This window comes from Pristiophorus japonicus, chromosome 1 (genome assembly GCF_044704955.1).
Source record: "Pristiophorus japonicus isolate sPriJap1 chromosome 1, sPriJap1.hap1, whole genome shotgun sequence".
NCBI lineage: Eukaryota > Metazoa > Chordata > Chondrichthyes > Pristiophoridae > Pristiophorus > Pristiophorus japonicus.
The window spans coordinates 69,686,546-69,708,543 of record NC_091977.1 but is presented as its reverse complement, the minus strand read 5'-3'; the positions used below and the strand labels follow the sequence as shown (position 1 = coordinate 69,708,543).

Below are 21,998 nucleotides of genomic sequence, written 5' to 3'. Positions count from 1 at the left end.
AGCACTTGCTTAGCGAGTCTCGTGTTGGGCATGTGGATGATGTGGCCCACCCAATGGAGCTGGTCGAATGTGGTCAGTGCTTTAATGCTGGTGATATTGGCCTGAGCGAGAATACTGACGTTGGTGTGTTTATCCTCCCAGTGGATTTGCAGGATCTTGCGTCAGAGGGACAAGTACAAGGCATCATGACAACACCCTCGCTCCAAGCACTGGCACCTGCTCGACTACATCATCGGCCGATCGAGGGACCGCAAGGGCGTGCGCATCACCGCGCCATGACAGGAGCCGACAACTGCTGGATGGATCATTGCCTAATCCGCTCCATCATTAACATCAATATAGCCCCAAAGCAGCGACGCCAACAGAAACAATGCCGCAGAAAAATCAACGCTAGGGCACTCAAAGATCCAGTTAAGAAAGCCCTATACAGCCAGCACTTCACTACAAACTTAGCGACCCTTGATGACCCCGAGACGCAGAGTGCCCACAGCACCAGGTCTGCCCTCAAGGCCTCCATAACCAGCGCCTGCAAAGAGACGCTCGGTCACTCAACGAGAATGACCAGGAGATCCAGAAGCTAATAAGCCGCACACGCAAGGCATTTCTGAACTTAAAGCAGCAACCCAACTCGGGAGCAGCAAAGCGGCTCTACAAGTGGCTGAAGGCCAAGGTCTAACAAAAAACCCATGACCTAAACAATAGATGGTGGGTGGAGAAAGCACAGGAGATTAAGCAGCTGGCCGACAACCATGGCGTGTGTGGATTCTTCACCGCAGTCAAGGCCACCTACGGCCCAAGTACTCAAGGCCCCATCCCACTGCTGGCCAAGAACAGAGAGGCACTCATTAAGGACACCTATTATTATAACCATTAGGATACCTGAAAGGTGATTTTATTGAAGCATAGAATTGTTAAGAGTAGGGAAAAAGCAAATACAATAGAAAAGGTAAAATCTGGAAAATTACTTCGGACTAAATTGTGAGAGCAGATCAAGGACACAGGAAAAATATAGCATTGATATCCAGAAATTCCGCAGTCCAAGAATGATCAACATTTGGAATAAAGATTGAGTAGGGGAGGTGGAAACCCTGGAATCGTTTAAGAAACAATTGGATATAGCAATGGGGGCAGGGGGGAGAAACTATCCGATCTGTCTGGATGCATAAAAGTAAATCAGCCCTCAGCCACCCACTGGGTCAGACTCTGGGATCTTCACACACACACACACACACACACACAGAGAGGTGTGCTCCTGTACAGATATGGCTGATCTGTAACTTCATCCTCCAGCAAGCGCAGGCGCACATCGGACCACCAACTCACGTGCGTGCGTGTTCACGTACACGGCCGCGGTCAGCTGTCGCGAGACCCGACGTGGATGAGACTCCGCGAAGCGGTAGTTCGGCCTCTTTTTCTGCGGGCGGTGGAGGGACGCGGCGCTGGTGATCGACGATGAAGGTGAGGAGCAGGCGATTGCACCGCGATCAGCGGCTGGCCCCCCTCCCATATCCATGCCTCGTCCACCCTCACCGCCCCGGCAATCGGCTGCCGCGCTGAGTCAGTCCCGAGCGGCTGCTGCGGCCCGGATGGCGGCGGATTCAAGAGTGGGGGCCGGAGCGGCCGGAGGTCGGAGCTGCTAGGCCTCAGCTACAGGGTGCTCGGTGTGTGTGTGTGTGTGTGTGTGTGTGTGAGAGAGAGAGAGGCGGGCTCAGTGCGGCGGGGCAATCCGAACACGTAGCCTGGCCCCGGGCTCATGTGGAGTTTTACCAGGCTCGGTCTGGACAAGTATGTAACAAGGAAGAGTGCAGCAAACTAAGTGATGGTCCCATAGAGGCCGAGACAGGTGACATGATAATGGGGGAAACGAGAAATGGAACAGGCTTTAAACAAATATTTTGTATCTGTCCTCACAGTGGAAGACAGAAAAGCATACAAGAAATAGTGGGGTACCAAGGGGTTAATGAGAGTGCTTAAAGTAATGAAGGTCAGTCGAGAAAAGGTACTTGAGAAACTAATGACACAAAGCCTCCAACTCACCTGGATCTGACGGTCTGTATCCTAGGGTTCTAAAAGAGGTGGCTGCAGAGATAGTAGATGTATTTGTTATGATCTTCCAAAATTCCCTAGAATCTAGGACGGTCTCAGTGGATTGGAAGTTAGCAATCTAAGAAAGGACATACTTGCCTTCAAGACGGCGCAATGAAGGTTCACTAGATTGATGCCTGGGATGAGAGGGTTGGCCTTTGAAAAGTGATTGAATAGATTGGGCCTGTGCTCTCTGGGGTTTAGAAGAATGAGAGGTGATTCATTAAAACATAAGATTCTGAAAGGAATCGTCAGAGTAGATGCTGAAAGGTTGTTTCCCCTGGCTGGAAAGTCTAGAACTAGGGGGCATAGTCTCAGGATCAGGGGTCAGCCATTTAAGACCGAGGTGAGAAATTTCTAAACTTGGAGGGTTGTGAATCTTTGGAATTCTCTACGCCAAAGGGCTATGGATGCTGAGTCGCAGAGTATATTCAAGGCTGGGATGGATAGATTTTTGAACTTTAGGGAAATCGAAGGATGTGGAGTTGAGGTTGAAGATCAGCCATGATATTGAATGATGGAGCAGGCTGATCCAATGTGTTGAAGAGTTTGCCGGTAGAGCAGTGATGCGGTCTGGTTTATTGAACTCCCAGCAATGGGCTGGTTACCTCTTGCAGCTTTTTGTGTTCACGTTTTCCACAAACTGAAGTGACTTTCACTTTTCTAGCTCAACATCTCTTTCCCAGCCACTGGCTGCCAGAAGCTTATCGAAGTGGATGATGAGCGAAAACTGCGTACTTTCTATGAAAAGCGCATGGCCACCGAGGTTACTGCTGACTGTCTTGGAGATGAATGGAAGGTAAGTCGGAGCAATGTGTCGTGCTTTGTAAAGTGTTGGAACTTGTGTTGACTGTGGAGTATTTATCAAAAGCATTAAGAAGGGCTAGTTTTTAACTATGTTGTCCTTTTTATGTTTAGGATTCTTTAATTGAAAGTTTTGTGATATTGCAAGTGTTTCAAGTGCTACTTTTACTTTACAGTGTAAGCAGTCATGACTCTTTTCAATTGGCCTTGCTGTCTCCAGATCTAACTCCAAAGGTGGATTTTCTTTGTACCTGTCTAGTTTGGCATCTCTTCCAGCTGGTAGCAAGGTGAAACACTCTATGCCTGTCATCAGTATGATTATTTGTTGGACAGTCTGTAGCTTTTGGGGAAGGTATAGCAATCCAAAACAAAGTCGCCAACTGTTCTAGTGCAGCATTCTAGGAGGCTGAGGGAAGTGAAGGAAGAAATTCTGGAGCTACTGGCCATAATCTTCCAGTCCTCCTTGGAAATGGGGGTGGTGCCTGAGAATTGCAAATGTTACACACTTGTTCAAAAAAGGGGCAAGCTTTTAGAAACAATAATCGGGGACACAATTATCAGTCACTTGAATATGTGTGGATTAATTAAGGAAAGCCAGCACGGATTTGTTAAAGGCAAATTGTGTTTAATCAACTTGATAAGAGTTTTTTGATGAAGTAACAGAGGATTGATGAGGGCAATGCGGTTGACGTGTACATGCCAAATAGCACTCGACAAAGTACCACGTAATAAGCTTGCCAGCAAAGTTGAAGCTTATGGCATAAAAGGGGCAGTGGCAGCATGGATACAAAATTGTCTGAGGGACAGTAAATGGAGAGTAGTGGTTGGTTGTTTTTTGGACTAGAGGAAGGTACACAGTGGTGTTCCTCAGAGGTTGGTTCTAGGACCACTGCTTTTCTTGACATATATTAATGACTTGGATGTGGGTCGACAGGGTACAATTTCAAAATGTACATATGACAAAATTTGGGAGGATAGCGATAGACTTCAAGAGGGCATAAACAGGCTGGTGGCAGATGAAATTTAACGCAGAAAAGTGTGAAGTGATACATTTTGGTAGTTTGTATTTCCTCTCCTCATTCTTTCCAACGGGTACCATCCTAAAGTGGGTGCATTAGCAGTGAGACCTAGGGGTAAATGTGTACAAATCGTTGAAGGTGGCAGGGCAGGTTGAAAAAGCGGTTAAAGCCTATGGGATCCTTGGCTTCATGAATAGAGGTATAGAGTGCAAAAACATGGATATTATGATGAACCTGTATAAAACACTGGATCAGCCTCAACTGGAGCATTGTGTCCAATTCTGAGCACCGCACTTTAGAAAGGATGTGGAGGCCTTGGAGAGAGGGTACAGAAAGGATTCACGAGAATGCTTCCAGGGATGAGGGACTTCAGTTACATAGATAGACTGGAGAAGCTGAGGTTGTTTTCCTTAGAGCAGAGAAGATTGAGAGGAGATTTGTTAGAGGTGCTCAAAATCATGAAGGGTCTGGACAGAGTCGTAGAAATTACAGCACAGAAAGAGGCCATTTCGGCCCATTGTGTCCGCACCATCAGACAAAGAGCCATCCCACCTCGTCCCACTTTCCAGTTCTTGGTCTGTAGTCTTGTAGGTTATGGCACTTCCAAGTGTACATCCAAGTGCTTTTTTAAAGTGGCCTTAACCACCCTTTCAGGCAGTGAGTTCTATACTCCCACCACTCTCTGGGTGAAATTTTTTCTCTCTCAAATCCCCTCTAAACCCCCTACGAATTACTTTAAATCTATACCCCCTGGTTGCTGACCCCTCTGCTAAGGGAAATAGGTCCTTCCTATCACTATCTAGTAGATAGAGAGAAACTGTTCTCATTGGCAGAAGGGTCGAGAACCAGAGAACACAGATTTAAGGTGATTGGCAAAAGAATTAAAGATGACATAAGAAAAAACTTATTTTACACAGTGAGCGGTTAGGATCTGGAATGCACGGCCTAAAAGGGTGCTAGAAGCAGACTCAATCACAGCTTTCACAAAGAAGCTGGATAAATGCCTGAAAGAGAAAAAGTTGCAGGGCTACCAGGGGAGTGGGACTAGCTGAGGTGCTCTTGCAGAGAGCTGGCATGGGCTCGACTGGCCAAATGGCTGCCTTCTGTGCTGTAACAATTCTATGATTCTGGTTAGGTTGTGGGGTGGCTTCCATAGCAGTGGGATCCTTGGAATTAAGTAAAATGTAGCTGTAATGTTGTCATGTTTGTGTCTGCTTGTTTTATGGTAAACTAGCTGTGTACTGGATTCAGTTGTGGAATGGCACAACATCAATGAGAAGGCGATACTGATTGTATAACAAAAAACAAAATACTGTGGATGCTGGAAAACTGAAATTAAAATAGAAAATGCTGGAACTTGAAAGAGTTTGAGATGTAACAGGTTTTAAGCAAGTACAGAGGCAGGGGGAGGGGAGAGGGAAGGTCTGATGGGGTGGAAGTGAGGAGAGAGTACATGACAAAGTATAATTGTACAAGGCAAAAGGAGGTGGTAATGGGACAGCTGAAGGAACACAAGATGGGTCTAGAAGAGGTGTAAATGGGAATAGCAGTAACATCAACAGCTGCTATCTGAAAAACATTGGGGATAGGTTATGATCTGAAATTGTTGAACTCAATATTGAATGCAGAAAGCTGTAAAGTGCCTAATCGGAAGATGAGGTGCTGTTCCTCGTGGTAAGCTTCATTGGAACATTGTAGGAGGCCAAGGTCAGAGTGGAGTGGACAATTAAAGTGACGGGTTCACCTTGTGGGCTGAATGGAGGTCTTCCTCAAAGCGGTTACCCAATCTGCGTTTGGTCTCTGCAATGTAGAGGAGACCACATCGTGAGCAGCGAATACATTTATACTAAATAGAAAGAAATACAAGTAAATCAGTGTTTCACCTGGAAATAGTGTTTGGGGCCCTGGGCGGTAGGAAGGGAGGAGGTAAAAAGGCAGATGTTGTATCTCCTGTGCTTGCAAGGGAAGGGGTGGGTGTGATAGAAGAGTGGACCGTTGTGGAGTGTATGGTCCCTTTGGAATGCTGAATGGGAAGGGAGGATGTGTTTGGTGGTGGAAATGACAGAGGATGATCCATTGAATGTGGAGGTAGGTGGGGTGGAAGGTGAGGACAGGGGGATCCCTATTGCGGTTCCAGGAAAGGGGGGTGGGGGGAGGGATGAGAGCAGAAGTGCGGGGAATGGACATGGTTGGGGGTCCTGTCAGCCACGGTAGAGGGGAAATCCTCGGTTGAGGAAAAAAGAAGACATCAGAAGCACTAGAAAAAGTTTGAGATATTGGGGGTACTTGTGCATGAAACATAAAAGGATAGTATGCAGGTACAGTAAGTGATCAGGAAGGCCAATGGAATCTTCCCCTTTATTGCAAAGGGGATGGAGTATAAAAGCAGGGAAGTCTCGCTATAGTTATACAGGGTATTGGTGAGGCCACACCTGGAATACTGCGTGCAGTTTTGGTTTCCATATTTAAGAAAGCATATACTTGCTATCAGGCAGTTTAGAGAAGGTTCACCAGGTTGATTCTGGAGATGAGGTGTTGACTTATGAGGAAAGGTTGAGGAGGTTGGGCCTCTACTCTTTGGAATTCAGAAGACTGAGAGGTGATCTTATCGAAATGTATAAGATTATGTGGGGGCTTGACAAGGTGGATGTAGAGAGGGTGTTTCACTGATGGGGGAGACTCGAACTAGGGGGCATAATTTTAGAGTAAGGGGCTGCCCATTTTAAACTGAGATGGGGAGGAATTTCTTCTCAATGGGTTGTGAATCTGTGAAATTCGCTGCCACGGAGAGCTGTGGAAGCTGGGTCATTGAATAAATTTAAGACCGAGATAGACAGTTTCTTAACCGATAGGGGGTTATGGGGAGTGGACAGGGAAGTGGACCTGAGTCCTTGATTGGATCAGCCATAATCATATTAAATGGCGGAGCAGGCTCAAGGGGCCATATGGCCTACTCCTATTATTTCTTGCGTTCTTATATAACCAGTTTTAAGCAAGTGCAGAGGCAGCACTGGTGCAATATGATTTGACATGGTCCCTGTGTGGGGATGTCCACACACAAACTTCATCTTTAAACTGCTGTCTGTTGGTCGGCTGCTGGGTTAGAAGGTACCCTTGTGTGGCAAATCTTATTCCCCTGAGATCAGTATAGATTACACTCTTGATTTGTTGGGTGTACGGGTAAAAATGATTTGATTACTGGTTTTGTGTGTTATGAATTTAGTGGCCATTCCAAATTGTAATACTTCAAAAGAAAGGGAAACACCACAACAGTTATTCTGTCATACATCTTGCTGTTAATAACAGTCCTGGAATATCTTAAGTCACTAGCTGTAAGTGATCATTTCACTAATTTGCCTCGGAGTCTGAAGGTTGTGGGTTCAAGTCCCACTCCAGAGACCTGAGCACATAATCTAAGCTAGCACAACAATGCTGCAATGTCCGATGTAGTGACTTTCAGATGATACAGTAAACCGATAGACGTCTGCACCTCAGGTGAAAGTAAAAGATCCCATGGCACTATTCGAAGAAGAGCAGGGAAGTTCTCTCTGGTGTCCTAGTCAATATTTATCCCCCAACCAACATCACTAATACAGATTATCTGGTCGTTATCACATTGCTGTTTGTGGAACCTTGCTGTGTACAAATTGGTGCACTACACTTCAAAAGTACTTCATTGGCTGTAAAGCGCTTTGGGACATCCTGAGGTCATGAAAAGCACTATATAAAATCCAAGTTCTTTTTAATTCTGGATGTTTTTCAGGGATACGTTGTGCGCATCAGTGGTGGCAATGACAAGCAGGGCTTCCCCATGAAACAAGGTATCTTGACTAATGGCCGTGTCCGCCTGCTGCTCAGCAAGGGGCATTCCTGCTATCGCCCGAGGAGGACTGGTGAGCGCAAACGAAAATCTGTCCGTGGGTGCATCGTTGATGCCAACCTCAGTGTCCTGAATTTAGTTATTATTAAGAAAGGTGAGTGAAAGTCAGTTTATACTGTAGATTGAAGAGATTATTTTTGCAATTGAAAATGTTGCATTTTTGCCTGCACTGTGATAATCTTAAGCATCCCTGATATTAATCGCTCAACCATTGGTGGCCATGCCTTCAACTGCTTAGGCCATAAGCTCTGGAATTCCCTTCCTAAACCTCTATGCCTCTCTACCACTCTTTCCTCCTTTAAGACACTCCTTAAAACCGATCTCTTTGACCAAGCTTTTGGTCATCTGCCCTACATTCTCCTTATGTGGATTTTGTTTCATAACACTCATGAAGCACCTTGGGACGTTAAAAGCTCTAAATTGTAGTATACTGAAGATTTACCAAATCTATTTCCTTACAATAACATGATTTGACACAGGGCAATATTTGCACTGGGTAAAGTCAGTCGATTCTGTCTGATGTGTTAATTCAGCTAAGTTCCTCAATGGCCTAATTGGTAAAGGCACAGCATGTTGTACAGACCAGACAGTCCCAGCTTTGATTCCTGACTTACTGGGTTAGCTGATCTCTGTTTTATATGGGGGGGGTGCTACAATGGGCACAGAGGACAAAAGCCTAGGGAGAGGAAAAATCATCCACAAAGTTTACTTTTGATCCTGCTTTGTACAGTTGGGCTTTTAAGAGCAATACAGGTTGAATCTCTCTTATCCGGCACCACCTCTCGTCCGGAACCATTCCCAGGTGGCGCATGCGCAGAACGCGGCTGGTCAAAATCCTACTCCCCAATATAATCTTTCTCCTCGATCGGTTGCCTCCTCCTCGTCGCCCTGCTGGAACTCCTGCAGTCACCGTCCTCGGGCCAGCCACTTCTCCCCACGGCGCTCCCTCCGGGGAGTTGGGCCGATTCTTTGAGGCCTGCTGACTCTTCTCAGTCCCCTGCACACTGGCTGACGGTCGTTCCAGCTAATTGGTGCACACACACACACTGACCACAGCAACAGCGCTTAAAGGCACAGTCCACCCCTCCCCTTATCTGGCAAAATCCCTCATTCGGAACAGGCCAGGTCCCGAGGGTGCTGGATAAGGGAAGTTCAACCTGTATGTTGTAAAATACACTTGTGTAAAGTGTCATTTCTTGGTTTTGGTGAGGAACCCTCTTTAAGCATTTTTGAATTAAAAAAAAAAGACAACTATGTTGCATGGTAGTTTATAACAATAATAGTGATCTGTCAAACTCCTTTCTCAGCCTTTTGACACTTTAAGAACATAAGAATTAGGAACAGGAGTAGGTCATCAAGCCCTTCGAGCCTGCTCCGCCATTCAACAAGATCATGGCTGATCTGGCCGTGGACTCAGCTCCATTTACCCGCCCGCTCCCCATAACCCTTAATTCCCTTATTGGTTAAAAATCTATCTATCTGTGATTTGAATACATTCAATGAGCTAGCCTCAACTGCTTCCTTGGGCAGAGAATTCCACAGATTCACAACCCTCTGGGAGAAGAAATTCCTTCTCAACTCGGTTTTAAATTTGCTCCTCCGTATTTTGAGGTTGTGCCCCCTAGTTCTAGTCTCCCCGACCAGTGGAAACAACCTCTCTGCCTCTATCTTGTCTATCTCTTTCAATATTTTAAATGTTTCTATAAGATCACCCCTCATCCTTCTGAACTCCGAGTAAAGAACCAGTCTACTCAATCTATCATTATAAGGTAACCCCCTCATCTCTGGAATCAGCCTAGAGAATCTTCTCTGTACACTCTCCAAAGCTAGTATATCCTTCCTTAAGTAAGGTGACCAAAACTGCACGCAGTACTCCAGGTGCAGCCTCACCAATACCCTGTACAGTTGCAGCAGGACCTCCCTGCTTTTGTACTCCATCCCTCTCTCAATGAAGGCCAACATTCCATTCACCTTCCTGATTACCAGCTGTACCTGCAAACTAACTTTTTGGGATTCATGCAAAGGACCCCCAGGTCCCTCTGCACCGCAGCATGTTGTAATTTCTCCCCATTCAAATAATAATCCCTTTTACTGTTTTTTTTTTTTCCCCAAGGTGGATGACCTCACACTTTCCGACATTGTGTTCCATCTGCCAAACCTTAGCCCATTCGCTTCACCTATCTAAATCTCTGCAGCCTTTCTGTGTCCTCTACACAACCCGCTTTCCCACTAATCTTTGTGTCATCTGCAAATTTTGTTACACTACACTCTGTCCCCTCTTCCAGGTCATCCATGTATATTGTAAACAGTTGTGGTTCCAGCACCGATCCCTGTGGCACATCACTAACCACCGATTGCCAACTTTGTAGCAACTGGAACCATAATTAATATACTGTTGTAAATTGCCATATGGTTCCTGCTGCTCTGACTAACCAACCTGATGATCTATTTCATAAAAATATGAAAAAAGGAACGTCACTGGTATAGTGTTGCAATTGGGCAATAATCCTTGTGCCTTTCTGGTTCTTGCAGACATTGTCTCTCGGCAAGCACTTGGGTTCGGTGTAACTTGTGCACCTATCCTGCTGCCCGATTGCTTGTAGCTGATGAGACATAAATCCTGTAAAACCTCAAATGCAATCAAGTTTTATGCTCATCATGTCTATCGAATCCGCTGCTCTGGTCACCATTCCGACATATTTGGATCGCATCTTCTGCAGCCTCTTTATTCTCTCTCAATCCCAGTTCAGCTTCCATACTGATTAGATATTTTTCTTGTGATCTATCGCTAAAAATGGTGAGCCTGTCAGTGTTCTAGCTACAGTCCCCACTGCTTATAGTGGGCCTGTTTGTGTAAACAAGATTTGCCCGCTGTATGTGATAGCCAGTATAAAGCGATAGTGTAAATAAAATTAAACGTTTTCAGTTGCAGTGCCATATTTTTATTAGGAAACTTCCCTGTGGCACAGTAGGTTTTGTATACTAATACGCCGAGCCATGAAATGGATATATTTGACAAGGGATTGTATCCCAGAATACGCACAGTTCTGCTCCACATACAAGTAAATTAAATGGTGTGGCTCCAGAGAGTGGACAGTTAATATTCAGGCTGCCGCCTGCCTGTGCTAAAGATACCTGTAGCTGAAACATCAGTTTAAAAACAAGAGATAAATGTAATAAAAAGTAGCCCTGTGCGAACTAGTGAGTAAGTGCAGCTGTTTGCCCAATATAAATGGAGCACTCAAGATGCTATAACCAGCAACTTCAAAATTGATGTTGCTGTAAATAGATAATGATTATTGCATTTTGGATGCAATAAGTGACTAGCCGTTTTATATGTGGATGTTTTATGTGCTGGGGACTGTGCTACCATTTTCCCTTGCGTCAGTATTTTCCAAAGCCACAGTTACCTCTTGCATTTTCCATCACTTTCAAAGTTGCGGCTTAATTCATGATTGGCTGTATGTTTTTTGGCATGGCTGCTTCTCTAATGCCCTTGTTGACTGTTACACACCTATGGAACTCTGCTGTTCAACGCAATAGTAAATTATTTGCTGATCGTTTGCATTTCTAAAGAAGTAATAATCATAGCCTTTCACCAAAGCTATGATGATGGCTCGTTCGCTGGTCCGTTTTAATGTTTGCCATTGGTACTCAGAATCTCTCATTTCTCACAATGCAGTGGCTGAAATAATTCATCTTTATGCCCTTCAAAAGAGTAATGCAGTCTTTCTTTCAATTTTTCAAAGCCACTCTTTATCCCAACCCAACAGTTATCGCCGCTTAGCTTAGCTGTACGTCTGTCCAACTTCTAGCCCCAACCTCCGATGGAATTCCCAGAAGCATTATTTTCCTCTTGTCAGTTTTTCCCTTTCACTGTTTCCCTTTGTCTAAAGCCCGTTGGTTCAAGGCTTGAATACAGGTGCAGCGTCTCGAATCCGGAACCCTCGGGACCGAGGCCATTCTGGATTTTGCATTTTTCTGGACTTTGGAACGTCTTTCTGATGTCCCGAATCGGGAAGCACCCGAGCCCAGGTTTGGGTATTTCCGGATTTCGGAACGTCGGTGGGGGGGGCGGTGCGTACCTGCTGAGGAGCTGTTCGGGGCCTGCCGAGGAGGTGGTATTCGGGCCGGCCCCACTGAGGAGGTTGGCAGCGTCAGGCGGGGCCCCGCCAAGGAGGTGTTTGGGCAGCCGGCAAGGAGGCCCCGAGGTAAGGGCGGCGAGGTCGGTAGGATCGTCCGGTCCGGATTTTGGATGCTGCACCTGTACTGCTCTCCTAACCGAGATCTGGCGCTTTTGGCTCTGATACCAGAAAAGATCTGTCTATCTATCAATATTATTATGATCTGTGATCCTGAATTTACTGTTACAAATACACCTCTATCCTATACACTTACTGATTATTCAAATAGTAACTCACTACTCAAGGTATATCCCCGTGATATTTCCTTTTACAGGTTTCAGACTTAGAAGTGCAAGCTTGTTTATTAATGTTTGAATCGTAGCTGTATGGGCGTTAGCTCTTCATTCAGTCTTCTAAATTAAAAACTGGTGGAGACAGCATCTGACTTCCTCATATTTACACGTGCACATTTAGAATATTAATGCTGACTGGATTAATGGAGGTGCTCCAATTATTATATTAGGAGTGTTCAACTTGTATATGAATCAGACAATATGACAGCAAACTCTGGTTTATATTGGTGCTGAGGTATCAGAAGCATGTACTGTCCCACTGCTGGCCAAATAGCTAGCAGTATCTAAGCCAATCTAACATTTATTTGTGATCTAACCAACCAATCTGATGTCATGGGAGTTTTTTGAGGGGGTGAAGTGAAGTCTTTGTTTTATTCTCCCTGAGATACATAACCCTAAGCAATGCAGTTGGTGTTATAACCTACACCATAACAAATATTTTCACATTGCACTGCCTTGTACTGCAAAAAATGTTAAATGCTGCACTCTCTATTGCCAGTTGGAATGGATGGCTTTGGTGGCTCCTTGATGGCCCAGTTGAGTAAATAGTCTGTACGGCTCCCAGGTTCAGGCTGAAGATTGTGCCAGATTAGCTGATCTCAGTCAGGGTGATGTGGGGTATTTCGTCAGGATTCCACTACTGTCTGTGCTGTCCAGTAAGCTGTGCTGCAAATATGGTTAAAAAGAATGAGGGCAAGATCTGCTTTGATTGATTGTGATGCCTGCATAGTCCAGTAGTTTAATGTTCGCACTCGCATGAAGAATTGTTGATTGAGGACACATGTATCTGTGATGAGGTGACGGCATTGCAGGTTTATACAGGAATGTGTTTGACAGTACAACTTCCTTTTAAAAAAAAAATTTTTTTTTTTCCTAAATAGGTGAGAAGGACATCCCTGGCCTGACAGACAATACTGTGCCCCGTCGTCTTGGACCCAAGAGGGCTAGCAAAATCCGCAAACTCTTCAACCTGTCCAAGGAGGATGATGTACGCCAGTACATTGTGAGGAGACCTCTGAGCAAGGAAGGTGGGTATATTCTTTTGTACGTTTTTCCGCATACTCTGGAACAATCTTAAACCCTTCTCCCCTGTGTCCTCCAGCCTCGCCTCCAACAAGTGTGAGGAGCCCATAGACCTCTTTGTCACAAAGATTGAGACCATCCGTTCGGCTGCCTGTCACTTCACTCTCTTCCCCTAGCCAACCTGGCTACATTTTCCCATAGGATTCCCCCTGCCTTAGTCTGAACTTGCAACTAATATGTCCTCTCTTAGCTCATCTTGTCCTTGAGACCCACCTCCTGCTCCTTCTTATTCTGAACTGTTGAATTACCTGTGTTAACTATGCTTATCATCATCTATCTCTGTAGCGTCTCTGCACCTTGTTACAAACTCACACGAGGCATGTATATAATCAGACACGGTCACTCTGTGACCTTTACTTTATTCCCAGGACCAAAGAGTCTTGACCCTGGGTGGGACCTCCCCTTTTATACCTGGAAACCCAGGTGAGGAGTGTCTCCCGCAAGCTCACCCCCTGTGGTCAGGGTGTGCATTTCAAGGGTACAGGTACAGTGTGTATGAGTTACAGTTACATAACTAGTGTCATTGCAAGATGGTTACATACATGACATCACCTCCCCCCCCTTAAGTCTTTTAGTTTCAGAGGTTAAGTCAATCGGGTGGTCGACGCTCTCTCGTGGAGCGCCGCAGTTGTGGCTCTGGTGGCTGAGCCTCAGCACTCGTCACTTGAGATGATTCCGGGCTGGCCGCAGGGACTGTGCATGCTGAGGGCTGTTGTTGTTTGTACGCTGGCAGTGGTGTGGGTGCTATCTCATCATGCTCTTCTTCCGGTTCCTCCGTGTCTATGCTGAACCTTGTCTTTACTTGGTCCAAGTGTTTGCGGCATATCTGCCCATTGTTTAGTCTGACCACCATGGCCCTGTTTCCTCCTTTGCCAATTATGGTGCCCTCAAGCCATTTGGGTCCCAAAGCATGGTTAAGAACAAATACCGGGTCATCTATTCCTATACACCTCCTCCTTGAGCCTCGATCATGGAGCTCGGTTTGGGACTGGCGCTTGCCCTCAACAATGTCTGCCAGGTCTAGGTGAATGAGGGACAGCCGCGTCTTGAGCGTGCGTTTCATGAGGAGTTCCGCTGGCGGGACCTGTAGGCCAGCAGGAGGTACGATAGGCGGTACTGAAGGGAGGGTCCTTGGATGCGTAGCATGCCCTGCTTTATGACTTGGACCGCCTGTTCCGCCTGGCCATTGGAAGCTGGCTTGAACGGTGCAGTCCGGATGTGCTTGATACCATTGCCCGACATAAACTCCTGGAATTCATGGCTGGTAAACCACAGGCCATTGTCGCTGACCAGGATGTCTGGCAAGCCGTGGGTCGCGAAAACCGTACGCAGACTCTCCACTGTGGTGGATGTTGTGCACGAGTTCAATATGATGCACTCGATCCACTTCGAGTATGCATCGACAACGATCAGGAACATTTTCCGCATGAACGGGCCCGCATAGTCTACGTGACCATGGCCTGGTGGGCCAGGGCCACGGGCTAAGTGGAGCCTCCCTGGGGGCATTGCCCAGCTGGGCACATGTCGTGCACCTGTGAACCCAGTGTTCCAGGTCTGAGTCAATCCCCGGCCACCATACATGTGACCGAGCAATGGCCTTCATTAACACGATGCCAGGGTGCTCGCTGTGGAGTTCCTTGATGAACGCTTCCCTTCCTTTCTGGGGCATGACTACCCGGCTACCCCATAGCAGGCAGTCGGCTTGGATGGAGAGTTCGTCTGTCCGTCTCTGAAACGGCCTAACTTCCTCTGAGCACGCCCTGTGTGCGGACGCCCAATCCCCAGTCAGGATAAATTTCTTTATCATGGATAGGAGGGGGTCCCTGTTGGTCTAGAGTTTGATCTGTCTGGCTGTGATGGGGGAGCCCGCAGTGTCAAAAGCCTCAACGGCCATGACCATCTCAGCGCTCTACTCCGACTCCCCCTCGGTGGTGGCCAGTGGGAGCCTGCTGAGTGCGTCAGCGCAATTTTCGGTGCCTGGCCGGTGTAGTCATACACAGCCAGCGTGAGGGCCCATCGCTGTATGCGAGCTGACGCGATAGCATTGTCAGCTTTGCTGTCGGACAACAGGGATGCTAACGGCTTGTGGTCCGTCTCGAGCTCGAACTGTCTACCGAAAAGGTATTGGTGCATCTTTTTCACACCGTACACACACGCGAGTGCCTCCTTCTCGACCATGCCGAATTCACGCTCTGCCTGGGAGAGCGACCTGGAGGCATAAGCCACCGGTTGGAGTCGGCCGTCATCGTTACCCTGCTGCAACACACACACAACCCCGCAGGATGAAGCATCGCATGTTAAAACCAGTTTTTTTTTTAAACAGGGGTCATACAAAGTCAACAGTTTGTTGGAACACAGCAGGTTCCTCATCTTATTGAAAGCCCATTCTTGACAATTCCCCCAAAACCATTCACAACCTTTATGGAGGAGTACCGGCTCCAACAATGTGCTTATGTTCGGCAGAAAGTTCCCAAAATAGTTCAAAAGTCCCAGGAATGATCGTAACTCTGACGTGTTGCCGGGCCTGGGCGCCCAGCGAATCGCTTCAGTTTTTGATTCAGTGGGTCGGATCCCATCTGCGGCAACCCTCCTGCCCAGGAACTCGACCTCTGGGACCAAAAACACGCACTTTGCCTTTTTCGGCCGCAAGCCTACCCGATCCAATCGGCATAGCACCTCCTCCAGGTTGCGGAGGTGTTCCTCGGTGTCTCGACCCATTATAAGGATGTCGTCTTGGAATACGACCGTTCCAGGAATGGACTTGAGCAAACTTTGCATGTTTCGCTGAAAGATAGCCGCTGCCGAACGAATGCCAAACAGACATCATGATGGTGGTCAGAAGCTTGGAATCTTCAGCCAGTTCCTGAGTCATGTAGGCCGAAGTGAAGTCCAGCTTCGTGAGCAGCTTACCACCTGTCAGCGTGGCAAAGAGGTCCTCCGCTCTCGGAAGCGGGTATTGGTTTTGCAGCGACACTCGGTTGATGGTGGTTTTGTAGTCGCCACAAATCCTAACCGAGCCATCTGCTTTGAGGACGGGAACGATGGGACTTGCCCAGTCGCTCAATTCAACAGCTGAAATTATGCCCTCTCTGAGCAGCCTGTCCAGTTCGCTTTCAGTTTTCTCACGCATCACGTACGGCATCGCTTTGGCTTTGTGGAGCACTGGTCTAGTGTTCGGAGTGATGTGTATCACTACTTTGGTGCCCTTGAATGTTCCGACACCAGGGTGAAAGAGTGACTCGAATTTTTGCAGGACCTGTGAGCATGAACTTCGCTCCATGGATGAAATGGCATGCACATCCCCCCCCCATTTCCAATTCATTTCAGCTAGCCAACTCCTCCCCAAAAGCGTGGGGCCATTTCCCGGAACAATCCAGAGTGGCAGCCGGTTCTGTAATCAATTATGCGTTACCACCAAGTTTGCACTGCCCAGCACTGGGATGATCTCTTTGGTGTACGTACGTAGCTGCGTCTCAATGCGTTCCAGTTTGGGCCTGTTAGCCTGTGTGGCCATAGTCTCTCAAATTGTTGGGCGCTCATGAGTGACTGGCTAGCTCCCGTATCCAGCTCCATGTGCCATTCAGTAAGACTTTAATCATCATGGGTGGCGTTTTAGTGTATGAGCTGTGAACGTCAGCCACATGAACTCTCTGAACTTCAGCATCCATGGTTGTTCCCCAGGCCTCGTCCTGCATTGCAGACCCCTCGTCTGGTACCTCTGTCTCGCAGACTAGCCTCGCTGCTGCCTTTTTGCACATCCTGGTCAAGTGTCCACTGACATTACAAATCCTACAGGTATAAAGCTGGAACCTGCAGCTTTTGGCAGCGTGTCTACCCCCACATCTCGAGAATGTGCTGAGATTGCTGTTGACAAATAGACTATTCCCAGGCATTCCTCTCTGATAGCCCGTTTGGCTGTTTCTAAGCGCTCTGAATGGTCCCATCATGGGATGCATTGTTCCTCGTGATGGCGTGAATTGTCGATCCCTTTTCCATTGTCCCTGTTGCGGGCCCACCCTGGAGCTTGTTGCTGCCTGGGCGGTGTCTAATTGCCCTTGTCTTCCTGCGGGGTTCTGTATCACTTTTGCAACATTAACTCGCTGGTTCATCGCAACGTTAAAACCAGGGCTGCGTGCGTAAATTAGCTTGGTCTCCTCTTTGCCCTACCATAAAGGTCTGAGCTATCAACGCCGCCCCTTCTAAAGTCAGGTCCTTGGTCTTTGAGCTTCCTGAAAATGCCAGCATGATTAATGCCCTCGATGAAAAAGTCCCTTAACATCTCCCCTCTGCAGGCATCGGAGAACTTAGAGACTAGCCAAACGCCACAGTTCCGCCACGAAGTCCGAGACGTTTTGTCCCTCCCGACGCCGGTGAGAGTAGAACCGGTGCCGGGCCATGTGTACGCTACTTGCCGGCTTGAGATGCTCACTGATCAGCTGGCTGAGCTCTTCGAAGGACTTGTCCGCTGGCTTTTGGAGTGCGAGCAGGTCTTTCATCAGCGCATACGTCTGGACCACAGCTGGTCAGTAGATGCGCCCTCCGCTTGTCAGCCGCTGTCTCTTTCAGCCAGTCCTTTGTGACAAAGCTCTGCTGGAGTCTTTCCACAAAGTCGTCCCAGTCCTCACCCACACAGTAACGTTCCTCTGTGCCACTAGTGGCCATCCTCGTGGTTCAGTGATTCCTGTTTCTCGTCGCCAGATGTAGTGTCTCTGCACCTTGTTACAAACTCTCATGAGGCATGTAGATATCTGACACGGTCACTCTGTGACCTTCACTTTATTCCCAGGACCAAAGAGTCCTGACCCTGGGTGGGACCTCCCCTTTTATACCTGGAAACCCAGGTGAGGAGTTTCTCCTGCAAGCTTGCCCCCTGTGGTCAGGGTGTGCATTTCAAGGGTACAGGTACAGTGTGCATGAGTTAGTTACATAACTATTGTCATTGCAAGATGGTAAAATACATGACAATCTCTCTTCCTATCAAGCTGCTGACCATCCAAGTTCCCTTCCTGGCCCCATGTTTGCTGATAGTTAATAGTTCCCTCTCCTAGGATACTATCCCTCTCCCCTTCAAATCTGCTGTCAATATTCCTGCCTCGAAAACCCCACTCTTGACTGCTCTGTCCTGGGAAACCACCGCCCCATCTCTAACCTCCCTTTCCTCAAGTCCTTGAACGCGCTGTCTGCTCCCAAATCCGTGCCCAACTTTTCCCCAATTCCACATTTGGATGCCTTCCGCCCATGCCACAGTATTGAAAGTTACAAATGACCTCCTATGTGACTGGCCATGGTAAACTATTCCTTCTCGACCTGTCTGCAGCCTTTGGCACGGTTGACCACACTATCTTCCTCCGACACCTCTCCTCTATCATCCGGCTGGGTGGAACTGCACTTGCCTGGTTCCTTTCTAATCTATCCAGTAAAAGCCAGAGAACTACCTGCAATGGCTTTTCTTCCAGCTCTCGCACTGTTGCCTCTGGAGCTATCCTTGGCCCCCTCTTATTTTTCATCTACATGCTGCCTCTTGGCAACATAATTTGTAATTACGTCAAATTCTACATGTACGCTGACGACATCCAGTTCTACCTCACCACCACTTCGCTCAATCCCTCCACTATCGTCCGGCTGGGTGGGACTGCACTCACCTGGTTCCTTTCTGATTTTTCCAGTAAAAGCCAGAGACATGTCTCTGACATGTCATACTGCTTGACCAACATCCAGTACTGTGCAGAAATTTCCTCCCAACTAAACATTGGCTTTGGTCCCTGCCACAGACTCGGGGTTGGCCGGATCATTGTTGCGTAGTTGGTGCTGAAATGAGATTCCGACTACATATCTGTTCCATTACCAAGACCACCTACTTTATTCTCCGAAACGTCGTCTGACTCCACCTCTGCATCAGCACTACTCTTTTAAAGTAAGCAAAACAAGCATTAGATCAAGTGTCCCCCGGGGGACACTACAAACATTTCCCAAGGCCCTTTTTTTGTAGTTTTTTTTGGGGGGCTCTAAAACCATAATTTACAAGTGCCCCCTATAAAAGGGGAGGGGACACTAAAACTGGCATTTAAAACAAATTAAACTTTAAAACATAAAATCAAATTAAAATTTGGTTGCCGGGGGTAACGATGCAATCCAGTCCCTCTGGCGCCCACCTCTCGCGGAAGGCTGCGTGCTCCATTTCTAGGGACACCCTGACCCGGATGTAGGCGCGGAAGAGAGGCAGGCAGTCAGGCTGAACGACCGCCCGCTGCCTGGACTGGCTGATGGCACCCTTGGGCGTGCCCAGGAGCTGTCCTACGAGGAGGCCCTCTGACCTACCCGCTCCCCTCCGCACAGGGTGCCCAAAGATCAGGAGTGTGGAACTGAAGTGCAGCCAGAATTTCAGGAGCAGCCCCTTTAAATAATGAAACGGGCTGAAACCTCGCACACTCCATTAAAAACGTGGAACACGGACTCTTCCAGACCGCAGAAATTGCAGGCGGCCTGGGAGCCTGTGAACCGACTTAAAAATTTATTGCACGGGACTGCTCCGTGCACCACCCTCCAGGCCAAATCCCCGATGAATAGTGGGAGGACTCCCGCGTAGAGTGCCCTCCATTGGGCACCCCGCCTCCTCCGGACGGCAAGATGGTACGCCATGGCATGTCCGGACGGCAGGCGAGGATGGCAAAGTTGAGAGTGTGCAGGAGCAGCCCGTACAGGAAACCCCTCCGCGCAGAACTGAAAGGCACGGAGGGGATTTCCCTGAGGCGGCTCAAGTTGTGAGGCGCCGGCTCCCGAGGGAGGTTCCGGGGTTTGGCGCCGATGAGGAATTCAGTTCGGACGGAATCTCCCCACGTGCTTGAGCCTCCTCGATACACCTAACGGAGTCAGGGCTCAGAGCTGTTTTTAGCGATTCGATGGCATAGGCTGCACGGCGGACGTCGGCCGAATTTGGGCGCCGTGCCAGCATGTCTGGCGCCATTTCTGCATCAGCACATCTGCTGCTCAAACCCTCAGCTGTGCCTTTGTTACTTCTGGGCTTGATTATTCTAATGCTCTCCTGGCTGGGTTTTCACAATCTATCCTATATAAACTTGAGTTCATCCAAAACTCTGCTGCCTATATCGCAACTCGCATCCAAGTCCTGTTCACCCATCACCCTGTGCTTGCTAAACCTACATTGGCTCCCAGTCTGGCAACGTCTTAATTTTAAAATTCTCTTCTCTTCTCCATGGCCCCTCTCCTCCCTATTCCAGCCCGACAAACCTTCAACATCTCTGCGCTCCTCCCACTCTGGCCTTTTGTGAATCCCTGATTTTACTCACTCCACCATTGGCAGCTGTGCTTGAGCTCTGGGATTTCCTCCCTCAACATCTCTACCTCCTTTAAGACGCTCCTTAAAATCTACCTCTTTGACCAAGCTCTTGGTCGCCTCTCCTAACATCTTTTTATGTGGCTTAGTGTCAAATTTAGTTTGTTAATGCTCCTGTGAAGCACCTTGGGGCATTTTACTATGTTACAGCTGCTATATAAATGCAAGTTGTTCTTGTTGATGGTATATCCCACACAAGGCTCACAAAAACACTGGTGTTTCATTAAAATATTGCTGTTCAGATCAGAAACTTGGTGCTGTGGATGGAGTTGAATGAAGGAATGTTCAAAATACATGGGTTGGCTTTGAGAGAAGCAGAAGAACTGCAGCTCAGTGGGATTCCTTTTTTGTGAATGTTTAAGAACATGTCTTTCTGTTGGGTTTTTATTTTTGGTATTTATTTTGCACTTTGACTTTAATTCCCAGGTAAGAAGCCTAGAACCAAGGCTCCCAAGATTCAGCGTCTGGTAACTCCACGAGTTCTGCAGCACAAACGTAGGCGCATTGCCCTGAAGAAACATCGTACCCAAAAGAACAAGGAATCTGCAGCAGAGTACGCCAAGCTTCTGGCCAAGAGAATGAAGGTTAGTTTGTTCTGTACTTTGAGGAATTAGTTGGTTCTCTGCATCTTGGTGATGCAGTTCCACAGGTGGTTAGCTTCGACCTTTGGGTTGTTCTAAAGCTGTGTGAGGCCCTCCTGGTAATAGTAACATTTGGTCCTCCAGAGTTGCATTTGGACTAGGATTCTCCTTCGTGGCACTTAACTTGAGCGTGTCCCACTTCACCCAACAACCCTGTTCTTGTTGGCCTACATCAGCTGTGTGTTTAAATACCTCCCTGTCTTCAACTTTCTCCAGCACCCCACCTCCAAACTCTTGTTCTTTAGTCTCTGAAATTCTCTCAAACTTAGACCGTTCTTAAAAGTTATCTCTTTGATCAAGCTTTTTTGGTCATTCTGCCTAATATGCCATTCTTTGACTGCCTCTGAAGCACCTTGGGACATTTTTTCTACATTATAGACAGTACATAAGTGTTGCAATTAAACATTTGTTCAGAAGAGTTGCCTCGGTAAACAGCAATAATATATTGAGTAGGGTGCATTGGTGCTGCTGTAAGAAATCTGACCTATTTGAATTTGTTTGCAGGAGGCTAAGGAAAAACGCCAGGAGCAAATCGCAAAGAGGCGTCGTCTTTCTTCACTGAGGGCCTCCACATCTAAATCTGAATCTAGCCAAAAGTAAAAATGTTGGTGGGATAGACAAAATAAACAATTTTTGTTGAAACCTGATTTGCTTC

General features: G+C 47.4%; 1 protein-coding gene across 1 annotated transcript; it reads left to right on the top strand.

The window, feature by feature from the left end:
* Positions 1-1,352: 1,352 nt before the first annotated feature.
* On the top strand, positions 1,353-21,985 carry rps6 (ribosomal protein S6). The gene is made up of 6 exons (XM_070880969.1): positions 1,353-1,458; positions 2,753-2,884; positions 7,672-7,882; positions 13,147-13,293; positions 21,129-21,286; positions 21,848-21,985. Exons 1-6 carry the CDS (start codon positions 1,453-1,455, stop codon positions 21,941-21,943), a joined length of 750 nt encoding a protein of 249 aa, XP_070737070.1. The 5' UTR covers positions 1,353-1,452; the 3' UTR covers positions 21,944-21,985.
* Positions 21,986-21,998: the final 13 nt, after the last annotated feature.